The sequence below is a fragment of the Apis laboriosa genome, unplaced genomic scaffold (assembly GCF_014066325.1).
Source record: "Apis laboriosa isolate Shangri-la unplaced genomic scaffold, ASM1406632v1 scaffold112_cov148, whole genome shotgun sequence".
NCBI lineage: Eukaryota > Metazoa > Arthropoda > Insecta > Hymenoptera > Apidae > Apis > Apis laboriosa.
Window position 1 is genome coordinate 5,095,870 of NW_025220865.1, and position 17,002 is coordinate 5,112,871.

A 17,002-nucleotide genomic window follows, 5' to 3' on the forward strand; every position below is an offset into this window, starting at 1 on the left:
AAAAATATGAAAACACGTTAATTCATGCATATACGATCCTCGTAATATCAGATATCGCGGCATCGTGATCATCAGAGCGCCACCCCATCACGGCATAGACATCGTAAAATATATATCTCGTGCTCGAGTGCGAACATGACATGGGGTGCGGGGTATTCCCAAGGGAACGATTTCTTTTTTTAATCCCAGCTTTTCATCGTGTCGCCAGTTTATCTGACCCAGTGAACGAGGAAAATATTAGCCTGATACGAAATTATTCCTCTTGGATGGATTGATTTGAATTGTGAATCGATATAAAAAGAAAAGTTGTCAGTTATTTCATTTAAAAAAAAAATCATTATATATTAACGTTTAATATTATAATGTAATTATCAATAGTATGTCTTTTTTCACTAAACTAAATTGTGTTATAATAACTATAATAACAACTATTGGATTGTCATTGTACAAAACATTTTGCTTTTTGGATACAAAACAGATGTACACACTAGAGTTTTATTGATCAAAGTATATTATACATACGCCAAGAAAGTTACATTAGCCAAGAAATTCTTGCCAAGAGGTTATAAAGGTTTTAAATCTCGCGCATACGGGATTCTGGATTCCCAAGAATTTTAATAAAGAGTTTTCTATTGATTAAAGATGTATTTTTTTTTTTTTGTAGAAAAAATTAAAAATAGTAAGCAACAGACTATATTATAATAGATAGATAGAAAGAGGATCTAAGAAATACGGCCAGCAATATTATTATAGTGATTTAATTCTTGGAATAAATTCAAATTTAAGATGTATAAACGTACATTCATTATATAAAAGCTTAAATTGAATCAACAAATCTTCATTTGTCATCGCAATATCACTACATAACCTCAAAAATATATAATATTCATATGAATCAATTCGAGCGTAATCGATTGGATCTTTGGATAACGAATCAGAAAAAATTATTATTAAAAACAACGATGCGATATATAGTCAACTAGTTGCCTATAATCCCCGTTGGAACAACATTTATCCGTGCGCAAACCGTCCACCGCGCGATATTTGATCGCATCTCACGCGCGTGGTTCGCAGAAACGCGTTCCAAGACCAAGCAAATATTGTCACGTACGCGTAACGATCCTCGTTCCCGAGGATAAGTCCTCGTTCGTGGAACAACAATGAATTCTCGCAGCTGTAACCACTATAACCCATCTCTCTCGTGAACCAGTTCGCCGCACCGACGATGAGAAAATAATCGAACCGCCCGCCAAACCCGAGGACGCTTTTTTTTCCGCGAGCCGAGCCGGAGATAGCCGATCGCGCACGAGGACCGGCTAATAGTTAAAACGTGCGAAAGCAAGCACTCTCGATGCAATCGGATTACCCGGCCTGTTTGCTTAGCCCGGTAATAGGCTTATGAGAGTGTTAGAACTGAAATGAGAGAAGTGGATCGTCGCGATGCGATTCGATTCATACACTATCGTGTCCACGTGTTGGTCCCCGTGCCGAAACAGATAATCGTTTCGAGGAGGATCGATAAGTGGTTGGTCCGTAAGTGGCTCGACGTTGAATCACGATGGCCACGTGACCCGATGATATCTTTGTACGCGTAGATTTTGGTTTCTTTTAATTATTGAGCAATATAATTATATTGTGTGTAATTTTTTTGAACGTAAAAAGATTTATTTTTTTTTTGTGTGTAAATATGTGTATATTTCAGAGATAAATTTTTAATTTTGGAATTTAGTATGAATGGAAATATATAACTAGTTATCAAAAAGATTTAGAGTTATAATTATTTTTAATACGGTAAATTAGAAGTAAAATTGAAATAAAAATAAAAGGATGTGCGTGTCTAAAAGTTATTTCGTCTAGAATGTAACTGTTCTGCGTCTGCAGTGATTAGATACAGTCAATTGAATTACTCTCGCCCACTGATTCACTGATGGAAACCTATCAAGGATGTTATTTGGTCATCAACGAACCCTAGGTTAAGTAATATGCGTGAAAGCAATCATGAACTCTCTGTGTATCTAATCTACAGGGTGTTTCGTTGTAATCTGTCTCAGTTTTATATTTGAAAATATTACTAATTAATCCTCTTTATTACTAATATAAATAGATATAAGAAATTAAAAATGATAAATTACTATGGATTAAAATGCATATTAAAAAGGAAATAAATAAAAAATGTATAATACGAAGGGTTAAATGAATCATTGAACTGGATTGTCTGGCATACTTTATTCGACTTCGTCTTCAACGATACTTACAACTTTCTTTTTTTTCGAACTTTACCCATGAGTCGGATAGTGAGTAATGTCTCGGCCATCCGGAAGTTCTCAGCATGTTATAAAAAAATTTCTCGTAAGACAAGAGCTTTGAAACGAAAATTGTAAGATTCTTCATTGTAACACCACATGGAAAAAATTTAAAATATTATTTTTTTTTTCTAATTTTGAAAAAAAAAGAAAATAATTAGATTTTAAAATTAAATTTTGAGCAAAAACAAATTATAATATTTTTTTATTACTTTTATAATTAAAATTCGATTTCTATATCGTAAGAATCGTTGTATTTATTTCTATTTTTATAGAAATAAATCAAAATTGAATACTTACGTTTCATAAAATTAAGAAATTTTCATAGTCATGAAATGCAATAAACTGTAAGTTGAATTTTTTTCTCTATTTGAAAGCAAAATGTCTATTTCAAGATATGACGATAGTAATAATGACGATAATAAGGACGAAATTTAAATAATCATCTCTTCTTATTCATAAGATACAAAAAAAAAAAAAATAGAGTCCCTGAACCTCTAATGGCTCGATACTTGAATAAAATTACGTCTAAAATGAATCCTTGAAGTCACATTTTCTTTAAAATCATTCCTCGATTAAGATGCATATCCATGTTTATCGTGCAATTTAATTGCACGTTCTTATTTTTCAATGAAACTTCATTGTTATAACATTCTCACGAAAGAAATACAATTCGAAAAATATGTCATATTTTTATTACTTCAGAATAGAAAATAAGAATAACATTGAATTTAAAAAATTTAATATTCTCATATTAAAATTCCAAACTAGAAATTCAATAATTTGAAGATTTGTTTTAAAAACTTTGCCAGTAAAAAATATAGGCAAAAATAGTTCTTTCTATATGTAAAAAAAATAATTTAAAAAACTGAAAATTTTTAATGATAATAATTAATGAATTAATTGAATTTATCAGACATACATATCTCGTGACTCTGTGAAAGATAATATTGAATGAGTAATAGATAATTAATTTATCGATCAATATTAATTAATAGTTTTTTTTCAATTCACAGAATGTTATGAAAAAATTATAAGGAAACCCGTTATTTTACATTTTGTTCTGTTATTATTCTAATGATATTACGTAACATTGAAAGAAATAGAAATATATAATTAAATAATAACATTATAATAACATTATATATGTATATTGATTTAAAAAATAAATTTTGGAAAATACAGATTAACTTGAATATGAATGCTTCTTAATCAGCAATTTAATTAGTGTAATTTATGCATTAGTGTAATTTTAATGCTGTATATTGCTATGACTTTTATATGATTTAATATGATATTATATTATACGTATAGAAACGATTAGTCATCTCAAATTAAATTATTACGATACACATAAGTATTATTCTGTTCTTATTACACATCTGATGATTCATTGTCAGTAGTTACTTGTTCTGTATAGTCATCCCATCACTTTTTTTTTTTTTTAATTTTATCAGAAATGAAAAATCTGTTTAAAAATGAAATATAAATTATTTATTATTTCTTTTTCGTGAAAAATAAATTAATTTAAAATTTATGCAACCTTTATATTTATTCATTTTTCTTTGTTCCAACGAATTAATTAGAATTTTAATAATGTCTTAACAAAGGAAAAAAAAATATGCTAACCATCTTTTAAATAACCATTCTATCATGTACTATTTATCAGTTTTCATTTCATTGAAATTCCAAAGTAAATTAAGAAAAAAAAATTTTTTTTTCTTTAAAATATTTTCGTTTAAAAAAAGAATAAATTAACTTCGTTTGAAAATTCTTACTTCACAATATATCTTATGTTTCTCATTTCCTTGGCTTTCTCCGTTGATAAAATAGATTTCTTACCATGATGAGAAAGAACCAATCGATTAACAACAGTTCTTCTTTTACTAATACTATATTCAATTAAAATAAAATAATTTGATGAAAAATATACAGCAGTAATTAAGAAAATATATAACAAATTTATTTCTCACACATCTTCTCTCTATACTCTTAACTTAAAAATTAAAAAATTAAATAAAAAAACTGAAAAGAGATTCTCTTAAGAAGAACGTTGAAACTTTAAACAATTTGTTTTTCAATGTTTTAAATGAAACATCCTGTACATAACTGTACATATATATATTTTTGCATATCTTTAATAATTGCAAAAATGAAAACTTCATTTTCCAGTAATCCAGCATTAAAATCGATCGTTACATTCTTCTTTTCAAAGCGGTTTCTTGCAGCTTAAGGAATAAACGAAGAATCGAGTAACCATATTCAATTTCTCGAACGACATTCCAACCAGTAACGAAGCTTCTTTCTAAGGGCGTTTTTTAATATCGGCCATTCGAGATGGGAGTGCCGTAAAATCCATGGCTCGCTAACAGCAGGAAATTGCGGCGTTAGATCGATCTGCCTACGTTTTGACATGCATAGCCCGTCAGCATGCACACATAATAACCACAGATGCATTCTCCAGCGCCATATTTCCTTTCACGCCTCAAGGTCGGGTCTAGCGTTTACCATGTATACCAAGTTGGTAGGTAAAATATCGTAAATAGAAGAGAGAACAGATAGACACCATGACCTCGTGTATAATTATTGGCAAACTGATGAATCTTTTAACGGGATCTATCGACGTGTTTTGCAACGAGATCTTTCTGTGAACATCATTGTTAAATGTTAGATATTGTTAAGGGGCTCGGAATATTTCTCGTTCTCATGTAAAAATTCTAATTAAAAAAAAAAATCTGAAATATCACGATATCGTTTCATGATTGTTCTTAAATTGAGATATTCTTTCATAATTTCTATCCATTTTAATTATATTCGGTTGTTGTTAGAGATCTTTGTAAAATTTCTCAAATATATCGAAAGAAAAATTCTGGACGAATTATTTTCAATTGAGATGATTTTGCTATAATTTAAATGAAATTAAAAAAAAAAAAAAAAGATTTTTACAATCAATTTGAAAAGAGAAGAAAAATAAATTTACCGAAAAAAGTAAAAAACATGACTTTTCGTAAAAATATTATATCGTTAAATAATGCACACTTTATTTTTCTTTTATATTTAACAAGATAAATATAGAACGATTCGATTAATGATTCAATTTCTATTTACTCAACTAGCATATTCTATTATCTAACACGAGTGAAAAAGAGACGTTCCGTTCACGTATTAAATAAAATAGAGGATATTATCGTAAGGAGGATCCCTAAAGTATCGTGCTATTTTCATTGAAAGTAGGGTTTGAAACGACCTATAATGGCACGACCACAGCTGTCCCTGACACTATAAGCGGAACACTCAGTTTTTACTACAGCTTAGTTCTGAAAAGAATCTGAATGGCCGGATTGGCAGACCTCTTCTCCCGTGGCCTGGCTATTTCTTACTTTAGGGCTACGTGCCAATCGAAGCCACGGATCTTCTGGCCCCTGACGAGGTGTCGTGACCTAGAAAGGCGACGGTGAAAGCCGGTATAATACACCACACATTCATGCAAACCCTATCGGTTCGTCGACCTGAAACGCAAGACACTGGATTCTGCCAACGAAACAAGGGATCGTCGAGCATATGCATGTTTTTTTTTTTTTTTTTTTTTTTGAACTATGCCTCGAGCACCATTACTGGTAGAAGATGAAATCGATATTGTGAATTGCGATGACCGGAAGAATAGAGTTGAAATTTTAGGGCTGAAAAAGTTTTGCATATTTTTTTCAATCTATTTTTTTACCCCCTTTGTATAAGCGAACGATAAATGATCATCTTTTGTAAAACAGAATTTTTTTTTTTAACCTTTTTTGACCTTTAAATTATTTTAAAAATTAGATGAAAATTATATGGCACAAATATGAAAGTTAAATATGGTATGGACAATGGTTTCATTTCCCAGACTTTCCAAGCAAAATACCATTTTCCCATAACGTTAATTATACTAATTACGTTAACGTCGGGATAAGAAGGTTTCCTTATAATCAACCATTGTTCATCTTCGCTTAAAGGATACATTCAATAGTGTAATTAGTACAATTATTTTCCAGTTTATGGACGAGACATTAAATGTTATCTATTTTGTTCTTGTGATTATATGTATATACATATAAACTGCTAGTGATGTGATTCAAAGTTTCAATTTAAATATCAAATATTTAATATTTAAACGTCATCTTATTTTTAAAAAATTTTTTTCCATTAGTTCTAAATATCGAGATAAAGAAAATATAAAATGAATTATTTTTCAGAAAATTATATGAAAATATCTTTTCTTATAATTTTAAAAAGATGAATAGATAAATTTCTATTTTGAAATTATCTTGACAACCATTTCTTTTTCCAAATTTCAAACAATGAAGTAACAAAACAATCAATTTCTCGCTCAAAATTACTATTATTTCAAACAATTGTTATCAATTGCTGTCAAATAAAATTTGTCCAAGATCAAATTTAGAGATCGTTGAAAGAAAGTCACGTTACAATACAAACGATCACCGATCGTTACATGAATCGTGTAGAGAAATGGGAAAGACATTGAGAGTTTGAAATGGCAACAAGTCTGGTAGTAACAACGAATATCTGCCAATGCCTCTATGAGTGCTCGATCCTTTCACCGAGACAGGTGTTGCAAACATAGGCAGAGACGCGTATACGCGTTACAGCGATGAGCGGTGCTATTTGCAGGACAATAACGAGAATACATCGTTGCGAATGCGATTCATCTATGTACGCCTGCGGTGGAAACCTGCAACAGAGTTTACACCAGCGCGACAATAAATTTTACGAATGGTACTCTGTCGAGCCGCAAACCGCGCTTAAAGAGTATTCGCTTTTTATTGTGAAGCTGGATGGCCGTTACTCTACTTTTAATGGGCGTAGAAATACTTTCAAATAATGTCTTTCTTTTATAGATGTTTGTCAAGTTGATGAGGATTTTTATTATTCGTAAATATTGCGTAAGATAAGATAGATGTAAATATTGACAAGTAACAAGTAAATTATCATTTGAATTTCTTTTATTCCTGTAAGAATAAATGTTTGCACTTGTCCCTCTTTTGATTAAAGAATATAAGATGACTTGTTTTTTCATTTTTGTATAAATATAAAATAATTATTCCACGTAATTGTATCGTATCAAATAATTTCAAAATTTAGAAATAAATCGATAAATTATTTCTATCATTTATTATTTACGATAAAAAATAATCATTCTTTTCTACTTTAATCAGCGATAATCGAAATAAGCCCAAAATCGAAATAAAATTATCGATTCAATATTAAATTGCAACATCCCTTATTGCAAAATTTTGTATTAAAGCAAACGGTGTCTTCTTTTCACCTCTATAGAATTCCAAGACACCCTATAGAATTCCAGATCTCCTTCTATCTATACCCGCTATCAAGCATACGGACATCGACGTGCGGCACTAGTTATCCTTGAGTTCGATCCCCTCGTTCGTCGTACACTCGCGCACACGCATGCTTCCACTCGTGTGCGTGGCCGATCCGATATATAAATTTATGCGTGTCACTCGCGTAATACGATTCGTACGTAATCACAAACGCCCCGATGAATTCGCGGTTTGCGTAATCTCTCCTTACAGCTATCGGCTCTCTGCATCGCTTCGAGGAACGCGTTCGAACGTTGGAGGAAATCGTTTCCGGCTCTTTAACGTCACGTCTCGCGAATAGCTACCATAATTGCATAGGAAAATAGCAATGTCGAATGGTGTTTTAGAGATTTTTTTATCGAGGCACGATAACAAGAATTCAAATTTTTCTACAGAGATATGATACATTTTGATTTGGAAAGTGATACGTGTTTCATTGGAGTGGAATTTGCAATTTTAATTTTGTAATTGATCAGAATGACGGAAAGGGAATTCTATTCTGACAGGAATAAAATTAATAAATTTTGATACGAGAAAAAATGGAAAATTTGTGAAATATGCAGATAATCGAGTTCGGTGAATGATTTTTCCAGATACTTTTTTTGTGAGAAGAATATAATAATTTTAAAGAATTATAGATCAAGTATTATTGTGTATATAAAATTAAATTTGAATGAATATAAGATACTATAGAACAATTTTGCAGATGTTATAGAGATACAAATTCAAGATAGAATTAACTTTAATTATATAAAATTTCAAGAAATACATTAGAATTTCAAATAGAACAGTCGCTATCTGGAGAACATCAAGAATGTTTTCTTAACTGGTGAAGTTTATATTTGTCTTTCAATGCTTGAGATAAGATGAATCTAGTGTTGAAAAAAATGTAAAATAAATTTCGACAGATATATCACTAATCTTTAATTCTTCTTGTTCCCTCTCTCTTTCAAGCATCTAGTATCCAATAAAACCATACAATATATCATAATGCGATTAAACTTGATCCACTTCTGTCTATATTAATAATAAAATACATATTTGAAATGACATGTGTATAAATTCAACAGATCCTTCGAGATTTTTAAAAATTTAGATATACTGTAAAAATTAACTAGAATGAAAATTAAAAAATAATTATCCATAATTTCTAATATTTAAACATATTGAAAATATAAATTTTGCGTTGGTTAAATTCAGCGGTATGAGATCACGAAACAGAAGGTATCGACAATGTGGAGGAAGTTTCTCCTGTCACGAAGAACCTGTTTGTATTCTTGTAAAACAAGATTCGCGAAATTTCAAACTTGTTCGAAAGTATCGCGCTACTTCCCTTGTTCGTAATATCCTTCGTTAAGAGGAAATTACGGATCGTAAAAAATTTTTCACTAATTTCAAATATACTTAAAACGTTATAAAATATAACTTACAAATATATATATATATATATATATATATATATATAATTCGAAGATTTTTTTTAATAATTTTAAAAAGGGACAAGATGCTTGCAAGATAAGGAAAGAGCGGTTCATGTTTTTTCCTCGAATTATAATTTTTTTCTACGCGTCATATCTCATATAATATGAATGAAAGAAAATAAAAAATTGAATTACAAATTATTCACATAACGAAATAGAAATAATAAAATGTTCTGTTTACTTAAAATAAAAATAATATATTCGAATTTTATCTCTGCATATTGATACATATTTTATCTGTACATATTTTTATAGGTCAATCCCCTATTAAAGAATGGCAATATATATATTTATTCGCAGTATATAAGTATATTAAATCGCATTTATACGAGTACGATCTATCATGATCATATTAAACTCACTTTATTAATTTGGTTCGACTTGTTTCAGTTGAGGATGAACTTCATTACGATCGTTTTGTATCTGACTCAAGTTTTACGCGTGATAATTGATCGTAATAAACACAATGAAAGAAAGTGTGAATTGGATCAATGTACTCACAGTGTCGTGTGATTGTAATTTACTCACGGCATTGCACTCTTATTATTCGTTTCAATCCCATTGATTTGTAATTATAATTCAAAAAGTATTAAAAAATTAATACAAATTAAATGCATATTCACGAAACTAGTTTTAGATGAATTATATTAAATTGTTTTTTCTTCGTATATATGTGTGTTTGATAATAAAACGATAATTGAAGAGAATAAGAAAGAAACCAAAGCGGAAATACATATCATACTTTCATGATCTAACAATTATTTTTAGAAAAATAAATAATTTTAACTATTATTATTAGGCATCATTGTCCATCATCTGCACTTAATTTAATTAAAGAAATATTAAATAAAAAGTCTAAAAAAAACTAGTTTGTTTTATTAATTTTTCTATTATAGTATTTTTAATAATTTGTAATATAATTACAGAACTAATTAATTAATAGTTATATTATTAAATATATTTTCTTTTTTGCTGAAGTAATACACATCCACTCAAAATTCCTATATTAACAAAATTCCCAATCATTGCTCTCAAAACCCAAATTGAACTTATTTCAAACGTTAATATTAATATTTAACAATATTAATAGCAATATATATATATAAATTTTAAATTCCTATTAAAATATGTTTCATATCAGACACAAATTAAATAACTATGTCAAACATCTTTGAACAATGTCAACGCTACTTTAACCTAGATACGAGATAATCAAATTTCGCGTATATCGCATACAACCGATGATGATAATATTCTCGTATTTCGCGAAGACAAGACAATTTAATTTATCTCTCTGAAAAATGGAAACCGTTTAGAAGCTATTCGTTACACTTCTAAACAGTATCACATTCCACGGAGGTCAATCACGGTTACCTCGAGTTCACGCCACTGGTAGCATTCGAATCGCGTCCAATGATTAGACGCAATGATTAGACGCGCTGTTGCGCCGCGATAGAAAGCTTGGTCGCGGCGATCGAGAGAAAGCGGCGACTGCCGTACTCTCGAGATGCGACTCGAGAGGAGGGAGGGGGAGAGGCAAGTGTCGGGGCACTTGGATGCGCGGCCGGAAGTTGGTGGGGTTGCGCCACGAGCAGAAAGGTCGCGACGATATAACGGAGTATATAACCCTCGGGTTCTTGTCGAGTACGGTGGCGGAATTTCTTTCGGCTGTTCGAGAAGTTTGCCATTTATTTCGAATACCACCCTCTCGATGAATACTTTACTCGTCCCGAAAAGTTTTCGCGATTAAAAGTTTGAGGACGATTGTTTCGATATATATGCTTCAGAGAGTATTTCTTAACGTCGATATTGTCGTGAAATGTGAAATAATTGCGTCAAGTGTTTATTGCGTTTCTCTCGTTTTGCATTTTTGATATTTGCCAATTAGTAGAATGAAAAATAGAATAAAAATATGAGAAAGTTTAGTTTAATTTAATTTTCTTCTTCTTCTTCTTTTTCTTTTTTATTCTTCTTCGTTCTTTCTCTTGAAGAACAATTTCTTCAATTATCGAGGCTAACTTCCCATTTCACTTTTCACGAGTCTCGAGATAAAGATTGCCCCAAAAGCATCTAGGTGAGACGGCGGATAAATTTCTTCTGTCCATTCTAAGATCCAGGGATCGTTCGTTTGGTAATTTGCCGGCAACGCGGGAGTAATTTCTTGGACTAATGGTTCGTATCACTTTTCATTTTTAACGGAATTAAATTCTAACGAGATGAGAAGAGGAAAGGAAAATAGTTCGACTCTCTAATAAAAAGAAATAAAAGAGATAAAAAGTTGGAAAGAAACCAGACATCTGTGTATCTCTATCTGGTACCTGTCTAGAACAATTAGAAATTGCGAAGATATAAAAATAAAATGAAAAAGAATGGACCCCGAATGGGTACACTTCAAGCTACACTCATATCTTTTCTCACTTCTACAGAATAATGAATCAATCAGCGAGAGAGAGAGAGAGAGAGAGAGAGAGAGAGAGAGAGAGAGAGAGAGAGAGAGAGAACAAGAAAGAGATAATTAAGTAGATTTACTTGCGACAGAGAAACATGATTCTTTCGTGTCTTCGTAAATTGGCCTCGTGTTTTCTCGGTTTCTTAAAGGTTTTAATTAATCGAGGAATCAACTGAACGAAATTAACTTTGCTTTAATAAGATAGAGAGAATTAAGTTGAATAAAAATTGCGGGAGATGAAATGATATCGATCTGTTGTTTCCGCTTTGAAATATTTGTTACGAAAGAATCGAGAAAAATTTAAATGAAACAAGTTTTGAATTGGTACATATTTTGCGAAGTACAAAGTTTCTAACGATAAAAAAGTTTTGAATTGTGCGATATATTTCTGAATATCTTTCGCACAAAATTACTTTCCTTTCGAAGAAAGAAATAAGAAATCATTATTACGCGCTTATTACGATGATTATCACATTTATTGACGCTTAATCGCTTCATTTGAAATCTTGAAATCCTAAAATGATCGTTCATTGAAATTAATTATATAGCGTTTTATTAATTGCATTTACGCAATATACGATCTCCAAAGCGACTTTCATCAACGATGAAAACATCAAAAGTTCGCACTTTTCTCCTTTATCCTTTCATGATGAAATTTCACAGTCGGCGCTGTTCGAGTTTCGCCTTCGAAACGACCGAGCAAACGCTTACGTAAAAGTCTTTTGTGCAACCAGGTTGAAAAGTCCTCGAGTAGAGAATTAATCGGAAAAACGGTATGCGTCGATAAGAATTCTCGAACCGGAGTTGTCCCGATTGCAGGCGAAGATTGCTCATAGATATTCATGAAACTACGTAATGGTAATTTAAAATGTGCCTTACGTCAGCATTAGCCTAGTGATGGAACATTATCGAAACAATACCGAACATTATATTGATCAAAAAAGAATTTAGCAGTATTTGATTTTTTCTTTTTTTCTTTTTTTTTTTTTTCATTGTTTGATGTTGTGGCTTTTAAAAGTGTTTTAAAATTTTTACTTCTTTTTTTATTCCTTGTTTTATTGTTCATGGATATATGAATAAAAGAGCTAAGTATGTTTAATTCACGAAGTTTTAGTATACGATTTAGTATACGTGTTATTAATCTCTATAAAATTATAGTTTATTGCTGTTAAGAAAAAGAAATTATTAAAATAAGAATCATTTATATTATGTTCTTAATATTGAAAACAAAATTTTTATACCTCTAAAAAATTTGAATTTGAAAGAATTAATTTTCTATGAATTATGTACATGTATACTTTGAAATAAAAGTCATTGTTAGTCATGTATGATACAATATGACATATGATAGATACAACAGAAATAATGCAAATAGAAACAGAAAACAAAAAGCTATTTGATCGTTGATTATCTTTTAAAAAATGTTTATCACGTTTATTATTGTCTTTGATATAAACATTATGTAATAATTACGTAATAATTCAATGAAAATATAATTACTTTCAAACAAATTATAATAAGTTACAAATTTTACAAAAAAGTTATAAAGATGTAAAATATGTGATAATTATATATCACAAGTAATATATAATATAAATTTTACGAAAATAATTGATTGATTCGAGTCAAAAAATTCATTTATTTTTATCGTGTTTTTTTATTGTGAAAAATAATAAGAAGAAATCAATCGAATAAAAAACTCAAGCAAATCTCGAGGATAAAGTGGAAAGTATGCGACCTTCATCGTGACCTCTACAGGACCAGTTTTGTGATCCAATCCACAAAAATATCTATCCGCCCACGACGAAGAGGAGACCGAATTAATACATGGTCAAATCAAAGAGGTATGAAATTGGAGAATATCGAAAGTAATATTTTAATGTAGAAATTGTTTTACTTTAACAAAGATAACAAAGCTCAGATTTTCCACATCAACAGTTTTATAAATAAAGTTTTGGGAGCTTTCGATGTTTATTATTATCGAAATATTTTGTTTTCTATATTATATCATAATTTATTTAGATTGGAAATTTTTTTCATATTAGAAATAATAAAAAAAATATTTTATTCAATTACTCAGTTGATAACGAGATAATTTATTTTAATTTTATAACATGTCAATTATTTTGCATAATTTTTTTTACTTTTTATTTACAACAACAATTATTTAGATTACTCGAATCTTGTTTTAAAATCTCTACTTTTTTTCTTATTTTTCTTGGCACAAAAGTATGAAATAATTCATGCTTCATATACTAGTTCTCGTTAAAAAATCATAATTTATTTTATAATCTTGAAGTACAACGTAATCATAAAACAATTTGATCCATTACTATGGAATAATTTTTCTTCTCTTGTCCCTTAATCTCGCCTCTTATTAAGTTATAAATATATACTTGCTACTGAAAATAATTAGACTTCTTTTCATATGGATAACTCAAGAAAACGATTCAAACTTCAAAGACGAGAGGAATGCGATGTTGACTGTCATAATATTTCTACAGAATACGTAATTTATCGAAGATGTTGGAACTTTCAAAATATTGATTATGTTATTGATTGCGAGTGATAAAATCATTTGAAGAAGGCATCTGTTCATTATTTTTAGGAATCGTTTATTATTTTTAACTCGAGATACGTATTTATGATCTCGATAAAATATTAAGCATTAATAAAAGCGTTTCATATCTAATATAAGATAAAAACTAAAAATTTCTATTTCTCTATTTTTATGAAAAAAATCTACGATAATAAATAAAAATAAATCAATGAAATAATCTATAATAATAATAATCTATAATAATCTTAAATCTATAATAATTATCTATTATTAAAAATCCTCATTCTCCATAACCCCAAATCATTCAATCGATCACAAGTAGATTTTTAGTTAATTTAAAAAATTTCGAACAACAACTCATTCCCTCGACGGAGCCATAACATTATATAAAACCATCTCCCATCCCAAATGAAATTTGTTTAATCCCCACCACGAAAGTTTCTAAAATTTTTATCAAGGTGACCGATGTCAACCTTCGACAATTAACCAATAAACAAAAGGCCGAAAACAGAGTCAGCGGTAAGCTTCAAAGGCCTCACTCGTGGCACATACAATAACACGAAACAACGCATGTATGCTCTATTTAACGATATTTCATCAAGAGGCGTGCGTCACACGTGGGCATCTGCCTCTCAGATAGTTATCGTTGACGTAAAACAAGATCGGGACATACCGAGAGGCGAAGACCATTTCCAGCATGGTTGGTAGCTCTCTCGAGCGGTTGGTGGGCGGACGGGTGGTTTCCCATTTCTCTTCTGGCGTCGATGTTTTCACGACGCGCAGTAGCGACCGCGTCAAGTATCCAAACACAACGGCTTCGTCGTTCGTTGTTTTCCTCGTTGCACTATACACGATATCATCGAACGTCCGTGCACTTTGCTATTCCTCTTCGTTCAAATGTTCTTTCCTTCGATCCCTTTTAATCCTCAGAATATAACTTTCCAGTTCATAACACTTATCTGCCTTATTGTCACTATTTTATTAGATATACAGAAATTAATTTTCGGCCATTAAATTTAGTTTAAATAAGTGATAGAATTAAATCACTTTTTTTAAAATTATTTCTTATTACATAAGATTAAAATAATAAGATAATAAAATCTAATTTAACATAATATTACATAATAAACATGATAATATTCGATAAACAGTATATAAAAAATAACAATATAACTTTTGTAATTAAAAAAAATATTGTCGAGATCAAGAAAATGATTTACTCGACTTTAGAAAAAAATATCTTAAACACTTGTAAAATATAATTTCAAAAATTCCGAAATAGTTTTAATTTTTTCCATATAGAATATCTCAGAATATCGAAAAAAGATAAAAATAAAACACTGCTTCAAAGAAATTTTTGTCAAATTTAGTCAAAATTTATTCTAACATTTAAAGAAAAATATTTAATTGAATAAATGAAGAATGATTATAAAGATAAGTTGTTAAATTCTTTTAAATAACAACAATCAATAACTAAAAGAAGGTATATTATTTTATTTCAATTTTATTGACTCGAAACCGCCATATTTTTCTCGAGAAGAGATTCGTCAGTTATCTGAGAAGTGACAGAAACTGATGACAATCATTTTCAAGATTGAACTACTTATAAATAAACGTGAAATTTATTTTAAAAAGGCCAAAAATTAATTTATACCTTTAATATTTTTTTCGTTAGATTTTCACAGAACATGCACCATTGTCACAACCTGTTTATCGATCTCCTAATTATATTCGTGCACGTATCTTTTTTGGCCTCTATTCAATCGAACTACCACAAATTCGCGCGATTGGATAAGATATCTAAGATATAATGTCCAAGCTAAGGTTCAGCACTGAGAAGGCGGATAACTGTGGGGGCTTCCCGATCGACCAAGGTATTGTCACCGAACAACCGAGTTCCATCGCGAGTCTCCACTGCACGACTTGCATTCGCTTCCATGCACACTACTTATCACTGGCACCAGGTGTGCGATTATATTGACTGGTCTTCACGACACTCTAAGCTCTTTTTTCTATTCTTTGTCGTATTCAATCATTTTTATCAATTCATCAATCTCAACAAGCGAACCCGTTCACCTTTTCTTATTTGACACACTGTTTGATCACAAATTTAATTAACCTCAATCTTTATATATATAGACAAACCTGTCCACCGATGTATGACACACGATCAGACGAGAGAACAGTTTGGATACACATGGCGGCGGTACGAGTGCCGGCCGGTAAAAATGTACACATATCAGAACCGATCGAGGAACAGTTCGAGAGACCAGTGTCGCCTCTTCTTCCTCTTCTTCTTCCCTTCTTACAGCGAGCTAGCAGTTCAAACTGGTCGTGCGACTTGGCCCCGAAGATTGACGTCATGAACTCTACCTAGAGTGGGATCCCTCGGTTACTCTCTCTCCATTTCATACTATCCGTCTCTGTTCTCTGGCCTACCTTACGTCCAGTGGAGGGAGCAACTGTATCCTGTTGCTCGTTTGCTATTCGCGCGATATACTCGTCGCTTTTGCTTTCCAATAATCATCCGGTACACGACGAATATCTCTCTCGTTATTTTTAATCGATGACGAATTTTTTCTCGATTATTCACTCGTGAGTTTCGATCGTGTCGCGTGTTAATCCTTTACAACGTTTCAAGAAGTGGTTGAGAGGACAAAAACGAATCTTGAATCGCCTCAGGAGCATTCCACTGAATCAACACTTCTCTTTGTAATAAAAACGAGCTGTTTCGTTTGTTTCCGTGTATATACTCGTTTTAATTAAAGCCGGTCGAGTTTCTTATGAGAAAGATGTTCTTGAGTAGCTTTTGAAAGATGATAATGTGCAAATTTCAT

At 30.7% G+C, this 17,002-nt stretch overlaps 1 protein-coding gene across 8 annotated transcripts in view; it reads right to left on the reverse strand.

Annotated features, from left to right (window-relative positions):
• LOC122714645 (protein numb) overlaps positions 1 to 17,002 on the reverse strand; it is a 60,323-nt gene that overhangs the window by 11,160 nt on the left and 32,161 nt on the right. The window contains exons 1-3 of one of the 8 annotated variants that reach the window (XM_043936165.1): positions 16,311 to 16,544; positions 15,820 to 16,259; positions 14,839 to 15,138 (exon numbers count right to left, since the gene is read on the reverse strand). The exons of 2 other annotated variants lie outside the window; for them this stretch is intronic. In XM_043936165.1, coding sequence (XP_043792100.1) covers positions 14,839 to 14,913 — 75 coding nt within the window. In that variant the 5' untranslated portion in view covers positions 14,914 to 15,138; positions 15,820 to 16,259; positions 16,311 to 16,544. Of the gene's footprint in view, positions 1 to 14,838; positions 15,139 to 15,819; positions 16,660 to 17,002 lie in introns of those variants that run through there. 5 more of the 8 variants (XM_043936218.1, XM_043936182.1, XM_043936173.1 and 2 more) reach the window with 5 other exon arrangements.